The sequence below is a fragment of the Struthio camelus genome, chromosome 3 (genome assembly GCF_040807025.1).
Source record: "Struthio camelus isolate bStrCam1 chromosome 3, bStrCam1.hap1, whole genome shotgun sequence".
NCBI lineage: Eukaryota > Metazoa > Chordata > Aves > Struthioniformes > Struthionidae > Struthio > Struthio camelus.
Genome location: NC_090944.1, coordinates 73,679,258 through 73,701,281, shown reverse-complemented (window position 1 = coordinate 73,701,281; position 22,024 = coordinate 73,679,258). Strand labels below are relative to the sequence as shown.

General features: G+C 41.1%; 1 protein-coding gene across 6 annotated transcripts in view; it reads right to left on the bottom strand.

Annotated features, from left to right (window-relative positions):
• Positions 1-22,024, bottom strand: part of PDE7B (phosphodiesterase 7B) — a 306,846-nt gene that overhangs the window by 84,800 nt on the left and 200,022 nt on the right. The window contains exon 1 of one of the 6 annotated variants that reach the window (XM_068938443.1): positions 6,958-7,297. The exons of the other annotated variants lie outside the window; for them this stretch is intronic. Within the exon in view, the coding sequence (XP_068794544.1) occupies positions 6,958-7,198 (241 nt within the window). The 5' untranslated portion in view covers positions 7,199-7,297. Of the gene's footprint in view, positions 1-6,957; positions 7,298-22,024 lie in introns of those variants that run through there. 6 annotated transcript variants of the gene reach the window in all.

Below are 22,024 nucleotides of genomic sequence, written 5' to 3'. Positions count from 1 at the left end.
AACACATGTTGCAAGCTGAAGAAAAAATGAAGAACTGAAATGTTTTGTCTAGATCCCTCAGGTCTGCAAGTTAACACCAAGAACCAGCAAAGTACTTTAAAAGCACTTGTAAATTAACCTGTGATTAAGCAGGCTTAAATGCTTTTTCTGAACAAGGTTAGGATGACTTGCACATTAAGTCTTAAACAAATACTGAAGCACAGTTCAAGCTGGAAGACTCATGAGAGATTCGTGCTTTCTAATCCAGACCCAAGGGAGGCAAGAGGATGAGCACCTTGGTACACCATTATGGCCAGAACCGGGTGCATAACTGCGAAGAAGAAAGTCAGCCTAAGGTCAGCTGGACTCTTTCAAACAACCTAAAGAAGTTTCCACTGGGAAGTTCCTGAAATATGACTCTGATTCAGACAAGTTTGTCCATTCACAATACTCCCCTTACAGCTGTAACAGCAGTTAGGAGGCACATGAGTAATCATATATAACATTATTGAGACTATTCGGAATGCAGAGTTTTGGTCAGAGGGGCAGAATAAGCTGTAGTGGAGGGAATGGAGAAATGGGCAGGCCTTTCCTTGCATTACCTGGAAAGCCACACTCATGTGTTATAAAGCAGGAGGACACAAAGTTGTAAAAGTCTGAAGAAATCTGATAGATCGCAAGCCGTAAGTTTGTTACAAAGGAGTGCCTAAATAGCAAACATGCTGCATTCAATGCCCCACTCCTAATTCAGAAGCACTGGAAGCTAGATGAAGTATCAAGCCTGCCCAACAACATATTTTAAACCTTTCTCCCATAGGGCTGAAGCAATACAGAAAATGAGTGCCTCTAGCCAGGCATGGCTAATACCACTACTGCTTTCTATTGGTAGCCATTTACCAGTTTAATTCTTCACAAAATATAAAGCGCTTAAAGGTTAATTTACCAAAGATGAAATAAAACCATCAGCTTTAACCCTAATGAAACAAACAACAACTACAAAAAAACACAAAGCATGTTTATATTACAGTGCAGCAGCTTTTCCTCTTGAAACATCATTTTTATATATAAAGCCACATCTTTGGCTCCTGATATTTAGAACAGCTTCACTGAAAGCAACAGATCCCCCCAACCATTTCACAACTCACCGGAATTTGCTCTATTTGTGTTTATATTTTTCAGTAGACTGCTTCTTTGTTTCTGCGTTGACATATCAATAAAACCTCTGTCACTTCTCTAGCATACCAGCAGCCCTACCTTCTGCGTGTTGGCCAGCGTCCAACCTCAGCAATTACATTTTATCTGCTAACTTTATCCTGAAGCCTTAACTATATATTGTATTCTTTTTCTTTCTGTTGTGGTTGTACATAGTTGAACAGCTGCTCAAAAGCTTCTCCAACTATTTCTACAAACAAATTTTGTTTTCCAACACTCGCAATAAAGCAAACAAAAATTGTGCCAGCATGGCTGAACTGAACAGCCGTTTAGAAATTGTTGAGATGTTCAAATTTTCTTCCTCTCTACTGTTTACCCCAGGTCTAGTTCTTATTTCCAAACATCCACAAACCCTAACAAATCCACAACAGAAAATTTACATAAGAATTAAGTAGAAGAACGTGATTAAACTCTTACACGTAAACTTGGGTGAAAATTTTCACCCACAAAATAAAAACAGAGTACAGCTGACAAACACGTCAACTCATTTTGACATGTTTAACACCAAAGATTTTTAATATCAGTCCAAATCAAGTTCTCATGTTAAACTGCATTTAAAAAATACTTCTAAATGAAGAGTTAGGTGCTAAAAAAGACCAGAAAAAGAATGAAGACCATGATTTAATGCTCTAATAGGATTTTTTTTTTTGATCTTTCAAGAGAATTCTCTAATTATTAAAGTATTTTGGAAGAAAAATAACTCCAAATTGCATATATTACTAATTTATGTTGAGCCAGTAACATGAAGTTTTTACCTACAGATGTGGTCTGTAATCTAGGTCTTTTATCACTCGCTCTGCATACACACACTGCAAAAGTGATACTGCATACGAACTAACTTCATTGTTTTTAATGCGACCGTCATACAAAGTTCCACTGCTTTAAACAGCTCTTCACAAGAATGTAGGAGAACATATTTCCTATTCTGGGGGCCTGGAGTTTCAAAACAAAAAGCAGAGAACAGTTAAGGTTGCCGCAGGCAGCACTGATTCTATCAAATTCACCACCTTTGTCCCTAGTAGGTGTAATGGATTTAATATGTCTCAACATAAGCCTTTTTTTTTTCTTAAAACAAACTTCAGAAAGATAGGGCAGCAGCCCTACTGCCTGCAGTGCATCTCTCGGTGGGACACAAATGAAGTTGTTTTCAATCCAAGGAATAACAGGAGAAATTGGCCAGATGCTGAGACACTGTCATTTGGTAGTTCTTGTGTTTTCTGGGCTGAAGAACCTACAAACTCAACAGCAACTGCTACTAAACTGTTAGCTAAGCACCCGTTTCATTATCAGTAGCTCTCTGGTTCAGATTTTAAGCAGAGCCATAACGTCAAAGGTCAGATTATTAATTATTGTGATGGGATGGCAAAAACATGCATCAGTTTTAGGACGTCACGACTAAATATGCTTCAGCGAGTAATGACAGGGATGAGGAAGCGTGATGTTTATTTTAACATGCACAGTAAAGCTACTGCACAGCATGGTAAGTGTTGTTCATCTCAAAAGCAAGAAGGCTCGTTTCACTGCACATCATGGAAGAGGGTATCTTGTGACTAACTTTAAGGAAGACCTTCAGTACAACCACTGAAGAAGCACACAGATGATTTAACTCCGATATCTCTAACTGACATATAAAAAAATTTCTCAGCTCCCAGCTATAAGGCTTGAAATAGCAGACTTAAGCAGCACACTTCTGACAGTGGCAACAAGTTTGAAAAAATTATTTACTAGGAAAGGAGACACTTGAATGAAGAGGAAAAGTGCAAGGGACAGACCAATAATTGGGGGAAATTTTCCCAGTAGCAAACTGAATATGATTGATGTGTGGTGCTGCTTGTTCTCCCTTCTCATGGCAAAGGGACTCATCAGTTAACAATGAGCGTGATGCATGCATGAATCAGAAGCTACATTTCTGAGAAAACATCTACCGACAGAAAGAGATAGGTGGAAAAAAACATTCAGAGTTATTTCAAAAACCCACAGAGATCAGTGTCTCAAAGGACCTCAGTGATGCTAAGTACCACTATACTTTCTCTGAACACCTTGCATGCCTGCACATGTGCAAAACTCAGTCAGGACAGAAAGTCTTACTGGAGCTATCAGGGATGATCACTGTAAATCAAAGAGTTTACTCATGCTCGTGACAAAGAGCCTTGGAGACAGACCAGTAACTGTTCTCTGATGGGTTTGTTTCATCTGCAAAGGTGCTGCTGCACTCTAACTCAGGGAGGGTGATAAGAAAGTTAGGGTCAAAACCAGAACGCACTTCCCTCCTAGACACCGACATGGTTTCAGTTAAGAACTATCTGAACAATTCAGTTGAAGTAATATCAACATATTGCTATTTTATTCAAGTAAAAAGCCCTGGCTTGCAAATAATCTATTCGAAACACTGTTAAGAATGACAGTGAATTACATGCATTTCCCACCCAACACTTTTGAAATTAATTATGTTCCATCACCGCACTTTTCTTACTATCAAACGGCTAGTCTGAGTATGCTAAATAGCTTTTGGCACAGCTGGAGAGAGTCTTCATCAAACCACAGATTTGTCCTGATTTGGTCAGGGACAGAAACAGGGAAGAAAAAGAGTTACTAAGCAACAGCAGGCCAGGAGCAGGAGAAAGGTCTGCAGTCTTAATTGATACTAACTTTGAAAAGCAATACAGCAGTAAGAGGGGGTTCAAGATGTGAATTTCATTGCTTTGGGAAAAAAAAAAATCACTAGGAATCCCAGGCAGGCAGTCTCTATCAGATCTGGGTTCTCCCCAGCCATACAAGTTACTGCAAACTCTTTTTTGGGGGGAGATTCAGCACCTTATTCTCAATTCTCAACAAGAAGATGAAAGACCAAGATATAGTTCTTTTATGTGGAGCCCGAGAAACACTAAAAGCTTTGCTCTTTAACAGCTCTCTACTCAGGAAATAGGTATGCAGCATGATTCACAGCTATATGGATCCCCAAGACACTGCTATCCACAGAATTGATATCACATCCAGACGTAGCTCTCCCTTGCCCTCGCCACCTATGGTTAAGACGGTCCTTTCTTTCTGAAAGGCCAACGCAAAGCCCAGTCCAATCACTCAGGCTAGAACAAGAGAATTTGTTTAGCTTAAATTGAGGAATCTCTGTAACATGATCGAGTAATGCAGAAATCCTGACAGTTTCCTTCCAGAATAGATATCTATTTCCTCCTCTTTTACTGTAAGCAAAACAGTTTCATGAGCATGTGATAGCAGAACATGAGTTATCACATGAACACTTACAAATGTAAATGAAAAAGCCCTTGATGTGGAACTTGCTGTGAACTGTACTACCGAACAATCCACCTTTATTTGCCTAACTAGCAGTACCTTGAGCCACACAAGTTATTTGCTTTAGCTTCACCTGAAGAAAACCTCATTTCCTTTTCAAACAGTACCCTTTTATACAATGCAAGTTATATATTTTTTTTCTAAAAAGGAACCAAACACACACAAAACGAATACCAAGCTGAGTACCTTGTACTACTGATCCTTCCAAATAAGGATCTTTTCTTTCCATTTCTACCTCCTTTGATTTTGCACTTATTGAAGTACACTGGATTTAAGCATTTACTGATGTTCTCATGTACTCCAACGTACTTAGAGCACTAACCACAAGAGGGAAAACTGCTACGATGATTGTTGTTGAGGAGGAAAAACCAGCAATCCAGGTCTGGTTCACTCCAACTGTCTGATGATTGCTATTATAAGTGTTGAAAGTCAGAGTCATCTTCGGCTCTGATTTGCACTGTTGCAAGTCGACTGAAGTTATGAAATAGAACCTGGCACCATGGGGAAGAGAGTCCCTCCACAGGATACGAGTAATAGCCACTTGAGTAAACGCAAGTTACTCATATCCTGCTAGTAGAATAATCTGTCCTGTACATTCATGCACATTTTTAGGCGCCTCAAGGAATCTGAAAGCAAATCTCACTTGTTACTTAATGAAACTAATTTCACTAGATGGAACTAAGGCGAACTGAAAAAATGCTATTACTCATCCAAGAGGTGTAACCTATGCAGCACTTCTTAAGTTCTGTTTGATTAGGGTCCATGTCTGAATACTCTGTTTCCGTTCATCAGGCAGACCTCAATCTCCCTGCTTGGCTACAAGTGCATTCCCAAATGATTTGCTCCGAGTCTCAAAGAGCAATCTGACCTACCCTTCCTTTATCCAGAAAAATGCTATGTACTTTTTTTTTTAATTGAAGTGATTCCCAAACAGAAGAGGTGGCAGCTTGGACATTTTTCTTGGAGCCTGCAAAATTCTTCCCTTTTGCAAAACAGAAGCAAATGAAACATCTTTATTTCTTAGTTTAACTGCAAACATTTAAAATAATGGACATACAATGACCAATTAGTCAAGCTTGTTGGGCACACCAAAAGTGATATACACACTTGTCTATTCAAGTTGATATATGCAGTTACACGCATGCAAAACACATACATATATGTGTGTAGATATATATATATACACACAGACACTTTCAAATATATGCAATGAGACTACGCTACATAAGAAATTAAATTATTTTGGTATAAAGTACTATTAGTTATAGGTCTCAATAAAGGGTGTAGCAAATGAAAACAAAGACATAATCTTTAAGGGGCTGAAGGTACGGGAGAGTTTAGGGACCAGGTTGCAAAGAGCAGAGCTCTGAAGGAACTGGCAGCACAAGTTTCAGTAAGTCTGTTAAGTCAAAGTAGCATGATGATGTGAGAATAACAAATTTATCAACTGATATATCAACCATAGGCCTATTAGCCTGACTTCAGCAGAAGGTAAGAGGTTTTGAAGGAAACCATAAGAGAGGTAGTGGGCATGGGATAAGATGCAATACCAGTCAATCAGAAGTAGGAACTGCCAGGCTAACATGACAACTCGTTTCTAGATAATGAAAATGCAACAAATCTAATTTGGACCTCAATAAAGCACTTTATATGGTGCCATATGGCACTATAACCGTTAGCAAATTAGGAAAAAATCTGACAGTCATACAAGATTCATATGGTTAGCAAAGAAGCATACGCTCTTTAGCCAATAATTAATACCACGCTGGAAGAGAAAGTAGTGGGATGGAGTGGTGTCTCCAAGAATGGGTCTTCAGTTTTTAATACTTGCAACTAACAACACAGTAAGGGTGTCACTCAACTCTAGGCTGGGAAGCACGAGAAGATCATGTGAAACGAAGCCCGCGGGCTCCAAGCGCAGGGCGTGAGAAACGCGGTGCAGCGCGGCCGTGCGAGAGGCCAGGCCACGCGCTCAGCAAGCGACCCCCAAAGTAAGCGGGGCGCCCTGCGCGGCAGCTGCGCGCCGCCGCCGGGAGGCCACCTCCGCGCCTCCCCCCCCAGCCCCCACCCCCGCGGAGGCACGGAGCCCAGCTGCGCTGGCTCAGGTCAGCCGCAGAGCCACACACCGACTTGCTCCACTTTTGAGTTGAGCTTTTATCCTCCCGCTCATACAAGCACGCACCAGCTCGCGCGGGAGAGCGCAATCAGCAAGCGGACCCGGCCTCCGGATCCTGCACAAACTCTGTGTGTGTGTGTGTGTTGTGGGGCGGGGGGAGGCTGCAGAAACACGTTTCCAAGCCCGGACGGCCCTGGAGCCGCGCTGCCCGGCACCGCGCCTTTCCACAGCCGCCCGCTCCGGCGGCGGCAGCCGGGCCCCGCGGGGCAGCCCCGGCCCGGCCGGCTCCTCTGCCCAGCCCGCCGCCGCCGGCGCCCCGACTCCCCGGGGACACCTACCTGCTAAAGCGCCCAGGGCATCCTCGCTCTCCACAAGCCCTCTGTGCTTCGCCCCTCGGAGCTCGCCCTTGGATTTCCAGACGAGCTTTACCATCTTGATCATCTCGGGCAAATCCCAGGCCAGGGTCCCCTGCTGATAACCGGGCAGGCTGCCCATGGGAAAGGGCATCATCGGCTCGTCCCCCGTCCTCCTCCGCCGGCCCGGCTCTGCCGCGGGGAAGAAGCGCTCCAGCACGGGCATCCTGGCCCGCGCCCCCCGCCGGGCAGCCGCCGCCGCGGCGCGGGCAGCGCGAGCCGGAGCAACCCCCCGACCCGAGCCGCCGCGATGGGCATCCAGAGCGGGGCGGGGGAGCCCGGCCGCCCACCGCCGCCCCGCCGGGGGAGGCGCCCCGCCGCCGCCGCCGCCGCCGCCGCCGCCCGCGGCCCCCCGGTCGCGGAGGGGCGCCAGGCCGCGGCCGCCGCGCTCGCCCGCCCTCTCCGCGCCCGCGCCGTCTCCTCGCTCGCTGCCCGCCGCCCTCAGCCCGCCGCCCGCGGCCGGCAGCCGGCGCGGAGGGGCCGGCGGGCGGGCGAGGGGCCGCGGCTCATGCCGGCGCGGCGCCGAGCCCCGAGGGCCGGGCCGGGCCGGGCGGGGGAGGCCGGCGGCGCGGCGCTGGGGCTGGTGTGGGGCTGGCGCAGCCCGGCTGCAGCGGCTGAGGGCTGCGGAGCTGGAGCCGGGGCCGGGGCCGGGGCCGGGGCTGGGCGGGCAGAAACGCCGTGCCGTGCCGCCCCGTCCCCGCCGGTGACGGCGCTGCCGTGCGGGCAGGGGGAAGGCGGCAGGGCGCTAATGCGTGCGGCCGTGCCGTCGGGGAGCTCCCCCCCCCCCCCCCAGCGCCGGGCCTGCCTCCTCGCCGCCGCCGGGCTCGCGGCGAAGCCGCAGGGGGGTTTTGGCCTCTTAGTCAAGGCCCGCGGTAACCTCAGCTGCCCTTCGGCCGGGCGGGAAATCACGGTGATTCACATCCCGGCGCCCACTGCGAGAGGAGTGAATCAGGGCAGCGCCGAGTTTGGTGGCCTTGTGCAATCCTCCCGGCCCGCTCCGGCTCCAGCTTCCAACCTGAGGAGAAGTAGCCAGGGCAAGCACGGAGCAGGGCAGCAAAGATGCCAGGGCTTGACCGGTCAGGGAGGAAGGAGCTGCTGAAGTAGCAGCTTTGGGGAAGGTGCGGGGGTCTCCCCCGTGACCTCATTAGTTTGGCTGCCAAACTCCACCTGACTGGGTTCATGTCAGGACGCTGCTTGGTGGCAGTGATCACCCACAGACTGATGAGAAGACAGTTATTCATCAGTAATCTTCAAAAACAAGACAAAGCAGCCTGGCTGAGAGCTCTGTCACATACAGAAATGAGGTGGCATGCATGCGTGCGTGAGCTGTGGAGCCTTCAGTGGCAAACAGGCACTCCCATGAGGTGCCTGGTGCCTCTAGCCAGTCATGACAAGAGCACCTGTTCCCTTTTGCTTGTGTCCCTGAATAGGACCCCTGAACTGGTTTACTGAATAGACAGCTAAGGGCTCGAGGGTGGCCTACTGCATCGGCATTTAGTGTTCAGTAAAATTGCAGAAGACTTGCTTAACAGGATTTTAGTAGGTATTGTAGTATTTCCTAGTATGCATAGTTAAGAGATTTGTTTTCTCCAGGTTACATTCAATGTCCTGCCTTTTCTCCAGATGGAAAAATAAACTGGCAAACAAACAGGATCTTCCTTCACAGAGGAAGAGGATCCAAGGGAAAGGACTGAAAGTTAACACCCTTAAGCATAAAAAGCAGAATGCACAAACTTTTCCTCCTCATGCCAACGTTAGCAGGGGCAGCATGATATTTTTACTGTTTTAGCACCCTCTGCCACGTTCATCTTAATGTTCCCCCTTCAAACTGGTGACCGTAACGCTCTTCAAAAACTAGCCTTATTTTGACAGCAGGCTGTAGCGCTGTGCCGTTAGCATACTGCACTTTCAGGTGGCTCTGTCTTGAAAATACTGAAGTGCTTCCTAAGTATTATACCATTGTTGTTGTACTGTTATGTTGTTGAGTTCTTAACGTCAGGATATCCTGACTCTTGGAACAAAGGGGTTAAGAACAAAGAAAACAAATAGATGATACACAGTAATGCGGCACAAGCATTAACACATTCATATAGTGCATGGTTATAATTCTATGAAAAAGGCAAAATTTATTGGTTTTTTGTTCATATGGCTTATGACTATTTTAGGTTTCTCTTACTGGTGCATGTTGTGCAATTACTTTTCAAAGCAATGTTGTCTTGTTACAGAGGCATAAACTGGACAGCTGAAGTACAAAAGACACAGAACTACTGGGCAAGTTAAGTCCAAACTACTTTATTTTGTTTCTAAGCTACAAGGAGTTTCATTAACTTTTTTTTTCAATTGTTGTTTTTCACTTTTTTTTACCTCTGAACTTCCTGCTCCCAGCTGGGACAAAGCAGAAGTGCCAAAATACTGTGAAAGAAAGGCTATCCTTGTGACATTTCCAGCTTCATCGGATGCAAAAAAAAAAAAAAAAAAAACAGAAATCTCGGAAGGGAATGCCCAGCCCAATTTTTAGATGAAGGGCTGAACGTTTAGCTGCCTAACCAAATTTAACCACCAAACCTCTTGATAGTAGCAATGGGAAATCTTCTGAGTTTTCAAACTCTACGTTATCCCTTTGTATCCTTAAAACTGGGAAAAGTTTTGTGCCTGCAATTGGGCCGCTTAGATATGTACCTGATTTGTGGAAAGGATCAGGCAGTCAGAGTCTAAGCATGCTTAATCTAGTCCTAGTACTTATTTTCACCTACAGTTGTAAAGATGCAGAACAGGAGACCTATCAAAAACACATCGTTATGTTAGAGTTTTATTATTTTAAGATTATGTATAATAAATGTAACAAACTATGTAATTTTGCTGGGAAAACTAGTGTCAGATAAAAACAACTGCTCTAGGTAGTCTATAGTTTCTTTCTTCCTGCCTTTTGGTCACTTAAAGGACCACCAATTGCGATCGAAAAAAATAAATTGTATAAAAATGTTACCTGACATTAATGGGTGTAATTGTAAATTAATAGATCAGATTCTTACTAACCTTGTGCCTCAAAATTATACTAGAAGCTAGTGTTTACTTATTCTTAATTCATCGAAGATTGTTGCTGTGATTCAACTTTCCTTTTGTCTTTTGTGTTACTAGCATTGAGCTAGATAAGAGCTATTCACAAGAAAGTGTGGCAGATTTGTCTCTGATTATGAAGTTTTCAGCATCCAAAATCAGCTGTAGCATCACTTTCAGAGACTTTCAAAAGACAAGACCCTCAGATTGTATAAGTTCTTCATCTCACTGACTTCAACTGTGCTGTGATGATTTACCTAACTTGAAGATGTGACCTCAACATAACACTTTCCATTGCACTTAAACATAACATACTCCTAAAGAAATGTACCCAGCTATTTGCGACTGCTTTTTAAACAGTCCTAGAACAAGCTCAGATCACCTAAAACTTCTCTTTTGCATGCTCGATTCCAGTCAGGCTTGAAGGAAATCTTTGAACAAAGATGGATCGCTTTATGGCTGACTGCATTTCTCTGTGACTCCAAGTCAAAGAAGCTTAAGTGGTTACAACAGAAATATAAGTGTAACAGCTTTGGCCCTATTCATCCTGAGCAGCACTGCCAACAAATAGGCGAACTGAGTCAGTTCGGAAGACCTGACAAGGCAGTGCGTATTTTCACAGGTAGACATGAGAATTGAAAAAGACTTGAGGAAAGGAATACTGTGGTGGGAGAAAAGGGAAGGGAGTAAGCTGACAGATTAATAGCTGGTGTTGCATAATTGGTGTCTCCTAAAAAGTTTTCCTTGTTTGCTTATTCACTCCAAAGTTATGTACTAAGAGCAGCAGCAGCAGAATTGCCTGCCAGATGGTAGAGGAAGTGCCTCGTGTATCTTTGCAGTCTACTAAAGCCTGCAGGGCCTTCATTAACCCACTGCTCTGGTTTTCATTGCAAGTCCCTTTCTTCCCCTTCTTTCTTTTCCTTCCTTCAAAGAAAAAGGAGGGAGGGGGAAAGAGAAAAAAAAAAAGAAAAAAGAAGGAACAGCCATGGTTTAACTGGCAATAGCACCATTCTTTTGGCTTTGAGCTACCCTGGCCTGTGCCAAATATACTGTCTCCAGCAGCTCTCCCACAACAAATCAGTCCAGACACACAAAAGCTGTAAAAAAAGAATGGTGAAGAAAGATCCCTGATTCCTCCTCCTGCCTCCTTTATTCCTTTTGCTTCCCTCCCCAAACTTTTTTCCCCAGCAATGACCTCCTCCCGCTTGCCAGTACTGTAAGTGATACTGGAACCTCCAGTCTGCAACTGTGCCGACAGCTTCTCTGGAGTACAGACTTCTTTGCCCTGCTGCATTAACAGAGCAACGTAAAGGACAAGTTATGTTCTATTATTCCTGTTACGTCTATCTGAGTAGCAGATTCACTACTACTGGAAATCTTCTCTATTCTTTCAGCTAATCCACACCACTATGCTGTGTCAGAACTTAGTTATAGTACATTTCCGAATAGATACCTGAAAAGATCCGGTATTGCCTATTGATACAGTACAGTTTATTTTAAAAACTGCTGGGAAAAAGACTATCAAATTTTTCAAAAGTGATTAGCAAACATAAACTGCTTACAGATCAGTATCAAAGACTGTAAAAAGATACTAGTTTGTAGAAAGAGTAAAGCACTTGTCTTTAGATGGCACCCATTACTGGAATTATCTTAAATCAGCAGTAACTTATGAAAACTATGTCTTTATCTCTATCCTGAGGGTTTCAGATTCATGCAGAAACAATATGATAGATAACTGCCTAAAGTCAAAAGCAAGTGATGCTATCATCAGTGGGGATTAAGTTTGAAAGGCTTCAGGCTGTGATGTGAGTTTAAGAAACAAGAAAAGATTTGAAATGGTGGGAGGCAGTTGTTACACATGAAGTGAAAAAAAAGGTGCATGTTTGCAGGGCAACCTGAAAGGGGCAGTAGACTGTGAGTGGCAGTAGAATGTGAGTGAGTAACATGGGCATTTAGAAAGGATGAGGGAACAGAATGTGATGGAAGAAACAAAAGTAGGCAGACTTACGCAGATCTTGAAAGAATGTTTCTAAAGGCTTCCTTGAAAGCTCATTGCTTTAAAAAGCCTAATACTATTTTCTTATTCTTTAGCTTATATTCCTCTCATTCCATGCATCTATCATTTTTTATTCTATTCTTATTAATAAGAACAATTAGTCTTAATTATCTCTATTACTGCTGTTACTTTATTATATATGAACATTGTCTGTGTATTTATTTGTGGATAGTTACTATGTTATTGCTCTGGACTGGACTTACTAAATTCTACTAACTCTACCTCAGAACTTTTTTCTCCCAACCCTGACATCATTTTAATATTTTTACTATGAATTCTCAACAAGTTACTTGCATCTTTTTCTTTTTTCAGTGCATATTCGGAGTACCTGGTAGATTTTGTATCTGCTGCCATCCCAATGTCAAGAGTAGTGAAATGAATTTGTAAGGGCATGGTGGGATGCACTATTGGTTATTGCCGTAACTGCTTGCAGCTTCTCTCTGCAAGAGGCTCACCTACTGGGAATTGTTAAAAATGAAACCAGCAGAGAGAGGCGATGGGGTTGTACGGGTTCATGGTTATCCTATGGTTATTGTGGACTGGATCAGACTTCTTGGAAAGAGGTTCTGGAAATGGAAGTGGGAGGATTGCTGGAGTTCTGCAGGGCAAGAAGCCAATTCCTTTTTCATTCTTCTTAGCACATGTGAGATAGCACATTTTTATGATTAACAATTTGTACTACTAACTAAGCAAAAATGCTTGTGGTAAAGGAATAAACAGAAGGCCATAACTAATTGGAAACAGTGAGGTTGTGTAATTTTTCCATTGCTTGCTTTGGAAAATTTAAAGTTCAGCATGTTGAGTCTGATGCTTAAAATCTCCCACAGTACATGGTGAAATTTGATGCGACTTTAAGGGAAATAGCAGAGATAACAGACAACAGAGTCATCTCACCTTAATAAACAATAATAAGAAAAAATAATAAGCTGCTAAGCTTCATTTATTCTGATTTTTGCTGAAGGAGAAATAAGAACGGAATTGCCAGCATTAATTGCCAGTTAACTGTATTGCACAATGTTATCTGATGCACTCCACTATATTATCTACTCCCTGAATTCTTAAACGCAAGCAAGATTTACCTGAGCCTAGGTAAAACCAAGATATATAAAGAAGAAACCGTTTGCCATCCCTAAAGAATGCTGTTATGCAGTGATCACTGCAACATATTGCAAAAAGGGCTTAATAATGAACTTCTGTATTGGAGTGGGAGGTTAAGTACACTCCATCTAATTGAAAGCGTACGTAGCATTTAGGTAGGCAGAAAGTAACAACTTATTCTGCAAGATAGTGAAAATGCTAGTCAACGTCTTCATGGAATAAAACGTAACAATAGTAAAGGCAGCATCCAGCAGGATGGATTTGCTTTTAGTGAATAGGTACAAAAAACAATGAGACGAAAAAAGGGACTAACCAGATGAGAAACACATATCCCTCAAACATATAACTAATGTACAGTAACTGAATAATCTCAATGAACTCAAAAGGATTACCGTTATCTTTAAAGCTGAGCATTGGCATACATATATTTTCTCAACTGTGGCATAAGTATGTAAAAATAATGGCAGCAGTTTGAAAGACGGGAGATATGCTACATCTGAAATGTGCTTCTTCTTTCACTGGTTACCTTAACGAGACAGTACTAGTGGCTATGTAGCCTAGGGTATCCTTGCCTCTTATGGTATATGAAAAAACACTAGCAACTATGATTTTGTCTTTTCCTGTCTTTTGAGATTATAAATTAAAGTGAGTAGCCTAAAAACCTTCCTGTCATCGTCTAGAGCTTTGGAAAGTGAAAAGAAGCTGTGAGTTGTCAATCATCTCTTTTGTAGTAACAGATCAGAATTATGCTGGTGACAAAATCACAGCTAGCGCTGCTGTCTATTCTGTGCTTTTTCTTTCTTTTTTTTTTTTGGAAGCAGCAGCAAGCAGTGAAGCAATAGAATACACATTCAGAAAGACCTTTTACTTATTTCCTATGAATTTACTTCAGCATGATGATCACTTTGCCTCTCTAGCACACTGCATTAAGTGCTATCTAGATGAAAATATTGTCAGAGACAGCATAGTACAGTAAGAATAAAAGGGACATAAATACAGTGATAATGTAGAACAATACGCTTTGCTCCTTCACCTGTAAATCAGCTATTCCAAGATTTGACTACTTAATTTTTTTCTTTCAGCTTTCAAAATAGAGAGGAAACAATTGTTTGATACAGAAAAAAGAGCATTGTTTAAAATGAAATGAATATATATTTCTCAGTTTTTTAAACTTGTTAAATATTTGATGTCTGCACATATTAAAATTGCAAAGTATCCATTGCTCATTTGTCTTCAGTTTGCATCTGGTGGCTTTAATAATTAATGGCAAATTCATCTCTGTGCATCATTGCATTTAGACCCTATGATGAGCATTAGGATGACACAGATTAGGGGCAGAGCATGTGCAAATCCAAATAAAAGAAAATATTCCTATTTGCAATGCAAGAGTAAACTAAAACAGCTGAGTTTCAACTTGCCCAGCTCCATGTGGAGTTGTTACTACTAACCATCATTGAATGTTTGATACTTAGGTCAGGTTGAATACCTAAGGCACTAAGTTTTAGCATAACAAATACAGATGTGTATTTCGGATAAAATATCTGTGGTAGTCAAGAGTACCATTTCTACGTTCATGTTCATGCTATAATCATGCTTTGTGTTTCTTTATTCTGTCTGCGCATCTGTTTCCCAGTGATGTGCCTTCTCCAGAGCTGAGGTTATTTGCCCTCTCGTGAAAGGTGCTTTTGGCTTCATTTCCCTCTTTGCATCTTGCCTGTGGGCAGCATGTAGAGTGTGCTGTGGGGATGGGCAGGACGTGCAGCTGGGAAGTCGTGGGAAAGTTCTGGCAGTCATGCACAAGCATACTAGTGAAGAAACTAGGCTCCCTCTGGCCCAGCTTCTCGTGACTGCAAAATCAGGCCATGTTTACTGTAATCAAGATTTTAACATTTCTTGCAAATGCCTTACTATAAATGTAGCTCCAGCGATATTAGCAGCTTTGGAGCTTTGGAGCTCTGGTGTCACCCGTGTGCTGGCATTTTATTACTGTGCTGTCAAATCTCATTAATAATTATACAAACACATGTTGGTTCTTTTTCTTCACCAGAGCTCCTATTCCAACTGTAGTCTTGATAATGTTACAGAAAGAAAAAGCCCAGAGGAAACAATGTAGGAGGAAAAAGCTATCAATAACTGGTTAATGGCATCCACTAGATCTGCAGATGGAAAGGAGGCTTTCTGGAAAAACTGTTTCTCTCAGACTTATTTGGACAGTCTGCTCTCAGTAGTGTAGTTCCAGCTGTAGTATGCTTTCCAAGATATCCTGATCATATGTAAAACCATAACTGTTTTCCAGCATTTCGTAAGATATCTGTTACAATTTTTTTTCAGTCCAGACAATCACACATCATTTTGCAGGGCTTTGCACAGCTCTTATTGCAGAAGAATACATTTAGTTACATGTTACTTGTAGAATACCTTATTTTAAAAATAAATCCCTTATTGATCAAAAGACTAGTAAAAGAATAAAGTACTCAGATTATTTTGATAAGATGGCCATGAAAATCCTGTACTGTATACAGATTTCTTTCCTGGACTTTAGCCACACATCAAAATGTAAGCTTTGGACAGAACTGACAATCAAAAGTACCTCCCTCCATCAGTAGCAAAGGGATTTCATAAGTTTTTGAGGGAGAGAGTCAAGAAGAAATTTCTGTCTCCCCTAAACTATCTGATCAATACTTTCCGGGCCAGGGACTACATTTGCCTGTGCTTGATGTATTTTTCTGGGATTTGCAACATCGTATGTCAAGTAAATTAAAAGACATCATTGGTTACTTCATCTCACAATTTTAAAATTTATGGGTTACTCTCTTTAGCCTGCCCTCTGCTGACAGAGACCCTCTACTAACTTCAAAAAAACCCAACCTTTTCAGTCACCTTAGCGTAGGATAACGGTTACGCCTAGATGTAAGAGTAATTGTTCCCACACACATTTTCTGCCATCCACAGAACTGTTCTATAAATGCTTAATTCAGAAATCAAACTCAGATTCCTAGATGATAGGCATTGTGTTGTCTCTATAAGCATGGACTTGGCAAGATGTCACTGTTTTTGAAGCCTGCAAAACACTGATGATGCTCAGAGCAGTTGAATGAAAGAGATCGCTGTGTGTCTCCAGAGGCCAAGAAAAGAAAACTTCAGTGCTCGAGGGATGGAACAGCCCGGGAACAACTGGGCCCCCAGTTCAGTATTCACTTTCCATATAGCTCCGTTCATGATCTTGAGCGTTTTGAAAAAGTACAAGTGGAGACATTACAGAATGTTTGTTCCTGCGTCCTCGAATTAGTGTCCTATTCTATCTTTTTGCTCATATTCACTTGTTTTTAATGGAATATTATGCATATACTAAATAACTCAAGTAATATAGTTTCTATTACTTTTATCAGGAACTTCTTACACACTTCACTGAAACCCATTACGTTAGTTTAACATATTTTTTTGCTATTATTTTAAAAGTATAACATCACTGTTCAAGTAATACCAGATGAAACTGGTTTCAGCCACCATTAACTTTGGCTTTTCAGAAAGGGAAAGAAATCCTCCAATATTTCCAACTTCAACTGGAACGCTGGCGCAGGAAACAACTTAGTAGGGCTAGCATGTGAGGAAGTGATGTAACTTTTATCAGATTGTGTGACTATGTGGAAAAAAACCAAACATTAGTTGGCCTATCACCCTATTAAACCACTAGTTTCCTGTGCCAACGAACTGGAAAATTAACTGCACCTCCTTTGCTGACATTTGCCATCTACATCAGCCATTCTTTTAGCACCTAAATCTCAGATTTCCAGTTATGCCATCATATTTGCATGCATAACTCCAATAGGAAATGCTTATTTAAGTCTCATTTTGCATGAATATATACTTCTCTCTTTATTCATAGCATAAACAGACGTGCATGCTCATCTAGGACTGCCTGCTAATTCCTTACTATTTTCTTTTAAAAAAAACAGTTTCTTAGCTCAGAATACAATTACTAATGTAATAAAAACAACGTTAACAGGAGCAAGTCAGAAACTGGAATTTGTTTCATGAAAACTTCAAACTTTGTTGTTATTAGAAATTAGAAGTAAAAACAAAACATCCACCAGAAGGAGCATAAAAATATGCATTATGTCATGTCAGAGAAAATATTTTTTTCGTTTTAGTTTAACCAGCGTTCTGTTGAGATAATGTTAAAACATTGCACTATAATAATGAAGAGTATGTAACAGATAATTTTATGTGATATTTGAATAACATTAAAATAAACATGTTATTAACATCTAAACAGATTGAAAAAACAATGGAGTAAAAAAGTGATCAGAAAGAATGCAAGGCTGGTTGTTTTCTTAACAAAATGAGAAATGAGAAGTAACTTTCCCTTACTGAAAAAAAAGTTAATTAAAATAATTGTTTTCAGAAAAAAAAAAACCCTACTTTTTCTGATGCAAAATTACTCCACTGAAAATTTTCAGCTCACTTTAGCAATCCTATTGAATATTTTGTATCTGACAGCATGTGGAATTAGGAGCACTGGTTATGGAGCACTGGACAATGTGAATGCAAGAATACATATCTGGGTAAGAAATGGCTGGCTTGCAGGTATACTGTACACGGCATAGAAGAGATAGGAAGATGGCAATCTCTGTAACACTCTGAAATAACTTTGAACTAACAATAGTAAAAACCTAGCCTTAGCAGCTCTGCAGTTAATCCCCTTTCCTGCAGCAGGAGACCGATGGAAAGTGATGTACCATAGCACAGGTTTCCCTGTTCAAACTATTCTAAATTATGGGGAGATAAATGAGAGGGAAGAAAAGTGAAAAGAGAACTAGATGCATTCAGTGATTGCTAGCTTTTCACCACAGTTAATTACTTTTCTTTTAGGAAAAAGATAATGAAAGGAGCAGACATTAAGCAGGTGATAATTGGCCTACGTAAAATGAAAATTATTAGTTTTGTGGATTATATATTTAAATCTTAAAGGCAAATAGAAGTTTTATTTGATAAGTATAGCATTTTAGGTTATTTTTTTCCTGCAACACAAAACCAAATATAACTCTCCCAAATGCCTTTTGTCTTTATTACTAAATGCCAACATACTTCAGTGTGTGTGCAGGGTACAAATCAATTTGGATTAGATCAATTTGTTAAAGGATGTCTGGGTGCTGGGAATCTCCTGTTATTAGATGTTATACAGACAGCTCCTAATTGTTATTAAAATATAAAAGTGAATAGGTCAATGTAGTAATGAGAAACTAGGAAGTAAGGCAGACTTTTACATCGCCAAGTTTAGATATCTAGCTTGGATGCTAACTGAAATAGAGAATGTGAGAGCCACCAAGGGTACAATTCAAAGAACCCAAATTAGCCTTCTACTCTGAATCACTGTATCGCAGGGCCTCTGACTCTAAGAAGAGCCATGGGAAAATAGCTAGATAATTTGGGTAGGCTGCTTGCACCCAAAAGTACAATAATGCACGCTGGAGTAGCATTTAGCATAGATTAAATGCATTAAATTATAACAATTGCTGTTTAACAATTGTTTAGCAGAGTTCATCACATCTTTGGCAGAAATTCAAACAATCAAACTTTCCTTCTTTTTGTTCTGAGGTTCAAAATGTTCCATTGTTTTCTAAATAAATAAATATTGGAATCAGCTGCACTCCTCAGTTTCTGCTGAGATCAGAAGTGGAAGGATGAGAACAGTGAGGAAAGTGCTATCCTTCTGTTACTTCCAGTCAAGAGAATCTCATGGGAAAATTTTGATCTTAGGTTTTCTGCCTGAATTCCAAGATGTTAAGATAAATTGAAATAAACATTCTGAATTTCAAATATTTATTTGAATAAAATGGACTCACCAAAACTTTTGAGGTTTGCCTGTTACCTACTTAAAAATATCTGCAATATTTCTTGAATGGATGGATTCTACAAATGTAGGCTTTGAAGCTCTATGAAACAGCAGTGGTAACAGCTGTATGAATATTCATAACTTAGGAGAATAATTAAAACAATCTTGTTTTCAGTAGTTTTAACAACATATAATCTCATTTATAGTGGTTCACTTTATTAATGGCATTCACTCTCTTCTCGTCTCCTTTATACAGTCCTTATGGGAAAATAAAGGGCAATGATCTGTGCTTTTGTAATGGTATTACATCTCTGCAGATGTCCGCTCAAGAGTATCAAACAAATCTGCTACGCATGGCATGCTGTCTTAACAGGTAGCCTACTCCTTTTCTGAGCAGATATAAATTCAGCTCCCTGGTCTACTGCATGTTACCTGTGTGGTACGAAGAAATAGGTTTTCACCTCTTTGCCTGTATCTAGACTACCAAAACTCAAGAGTTCTTCCTACATCCTGAGTTAGAAACATGAGAGAATTGAGTGCCGTGATGAGATCTGGAGCCTACTTCTCCTTTCTCTCTTGCCCCTTGAGCTCTGTGGGGAGAAGAGCAGGCGTATAAGCTGCAAAAGCACCATAGTGCACTGGATAACGTTGGTTGATTAGCGTACCAGGACTAGATGGTTTGTGGTCTTATACCTGCCACGCTGCATAGCTTTAACTTTTACCTGAGTTTCTTATGATAATATGGCAATAATAGTACAACCTTACTTCACAGGAAGAAAGCAAACACAAATATGTTAGGAATAATACGCTTTCAGTGTACTATAATAACAGAGGTCTTACACGGCTTAGAATACATATATTAGATACATATATTTTTAAGGGTCTGGTCTCAAACATAGTTATTCTGTACTGTTACGATTTCTAACTCTCGGGTCACCCTCACAGTTCAAGCATTATTGGCAAGACAGTACAAATAACAAATACATGCTGAAATGTAACACTGTTAGCCAGGTTTAGAAATGGTGGTGTTTTCCTCAGGGCGTTGAATAGGAGTTCAGCACTTTACAGTGACTATGAGTCACACTAGGTAGCCCTGGCAGCCCTGCATGACCTTGGAAAGTCCTGTATCCCCGACTAACCTCAAGGCCTGGAGACTCAGTAAGCAGGACACGCGGGCAGGCCTATCACCTAGCCAGATGTGCAGGAGAATTGAGTACCTGCAGGTACCATTGAAGTCTACGGCAGGTGCAGTGTTCAAGAGCTGTTAGTTATGTCCAGGTATCCTAGCCTATTTACTATTGACAGAAAGGATCTTGCATCTATAGCTTCTTTCATTCTGAAGAAGTAGTTAAAAGATTTTTTCCGCCTGCATTTGGACATGTTTTTTTCATTTATTTTTTGTACTGTCCTGCCAATAACATCTGAGCCATAAGGGTGAGAGGACAGTTGCAAACCATGGTAATAGCTATAAACTCTGCTGTTCACCCACAGCTGAAGAGTGACTAGCGCTAAAAAGGAAAGTGGCTATTTGTATCCATGTAACAAGGCTATATTATGAGGGAAAATTTAAAGCAGTGTAGTGGTCAAAGCAATATTTTGATCAGACGATGGGCTAAGAACCATTTCTAACCATCTTTAATAGTCACAAGTAGCCAAAGGTTATTTTTTCCCCATATATTGTTTGTAGCAAGTCGTTTCCCTTAATTTAACACAGGGAAGAATGCTTGCCACATGCTGACTGAAGGGTTAAGTACCTCTGAAAAAAGCTAATGCTTAAACACTTTTTAGCATGAGCTAAACTATGAAGAACTGCAAAACAACATGACAGAGGTGGCAATTCCTTTCTATGATTGTTCCACTCCAGCTGTGTGTATCCCATCATGTATGATCATCCCATCCCATCTGAAAGTAATGGTGGCTGGTGCCTGGACAGGACAAATGTGCAGTAGTAGAATTTGAAAAGTAGTCATTCTCACCTGCATCTATAAGTAATTTCCATGTATTTTTTTCCATGTATGTTACTTTCCACATTACAAAATATATTTGTTTCATTTTATTGCTAAATTTTGCTAAGAGTTTACTTAAAACTCGTCCAGCTGTGCTACACTAAAATGCATATAAATGTATTCAATCCCTTTTCATTATGAATCAGTAGATTTTAAAACCTAGAAGCCTCAGGTTTGTAAGAAGACTACTGAGTTGGGTGCCTTAGTTCCAGACGATCCAGTCTGAAGTATCTGAAATGACTTTCAGTTATTAATGAACAACTGCTACCTGATTGTCAACGATATTCTTTTAATATGTTGTAAACTGGTAGCACAAAATCATAGCCTAAGGTTTTAATTTATGCTGGAAAATATATAATAGCTGAGCAAAAGCTATTATCGTTCCTTAAAGAGCCAAGTTTCCTTTCTAAATATGTGGTATCACTTTTCTTGGCTGGACTAATTCATCCCGTATCATGGAATATTTTCTGCCTTCATGGAGCACATCCACTTTAGTGATTTTGCTCTGTTACACTGTGCAAAATGTCTTTTACAGCTGCAATGTAGCACTTTTCACTCTCTTAGTACTGTACAACAAGCTTTGCATATTCTCTAGAAAACATCTCCCCCCACTGAAATGTGTCTAATGCTCATTTATGTGGAGTATGTGTGTATGCAGACACAGAAAGGCAAAGCAAACACTCCCCACACACACACATGCAGGACACAGAGAATTAAAACCATAAATATGAAGCAATAAGCGACCCCCTTTTTACTCTTCTGGATAAATTATCGGAGTATATTTTAAAAAATCTAAATATTGGCAACCAGTTGCAATTAAGTGTTTTAAAAATCCCTTAATTAGTCTATGAACAAAGACCGCTGTTTTTAAACATGAGTTATCAGTAGAATGGAATCAAAAGATTTAGAGCAGACGAGTGAAAAGTATCTTGGACTTCA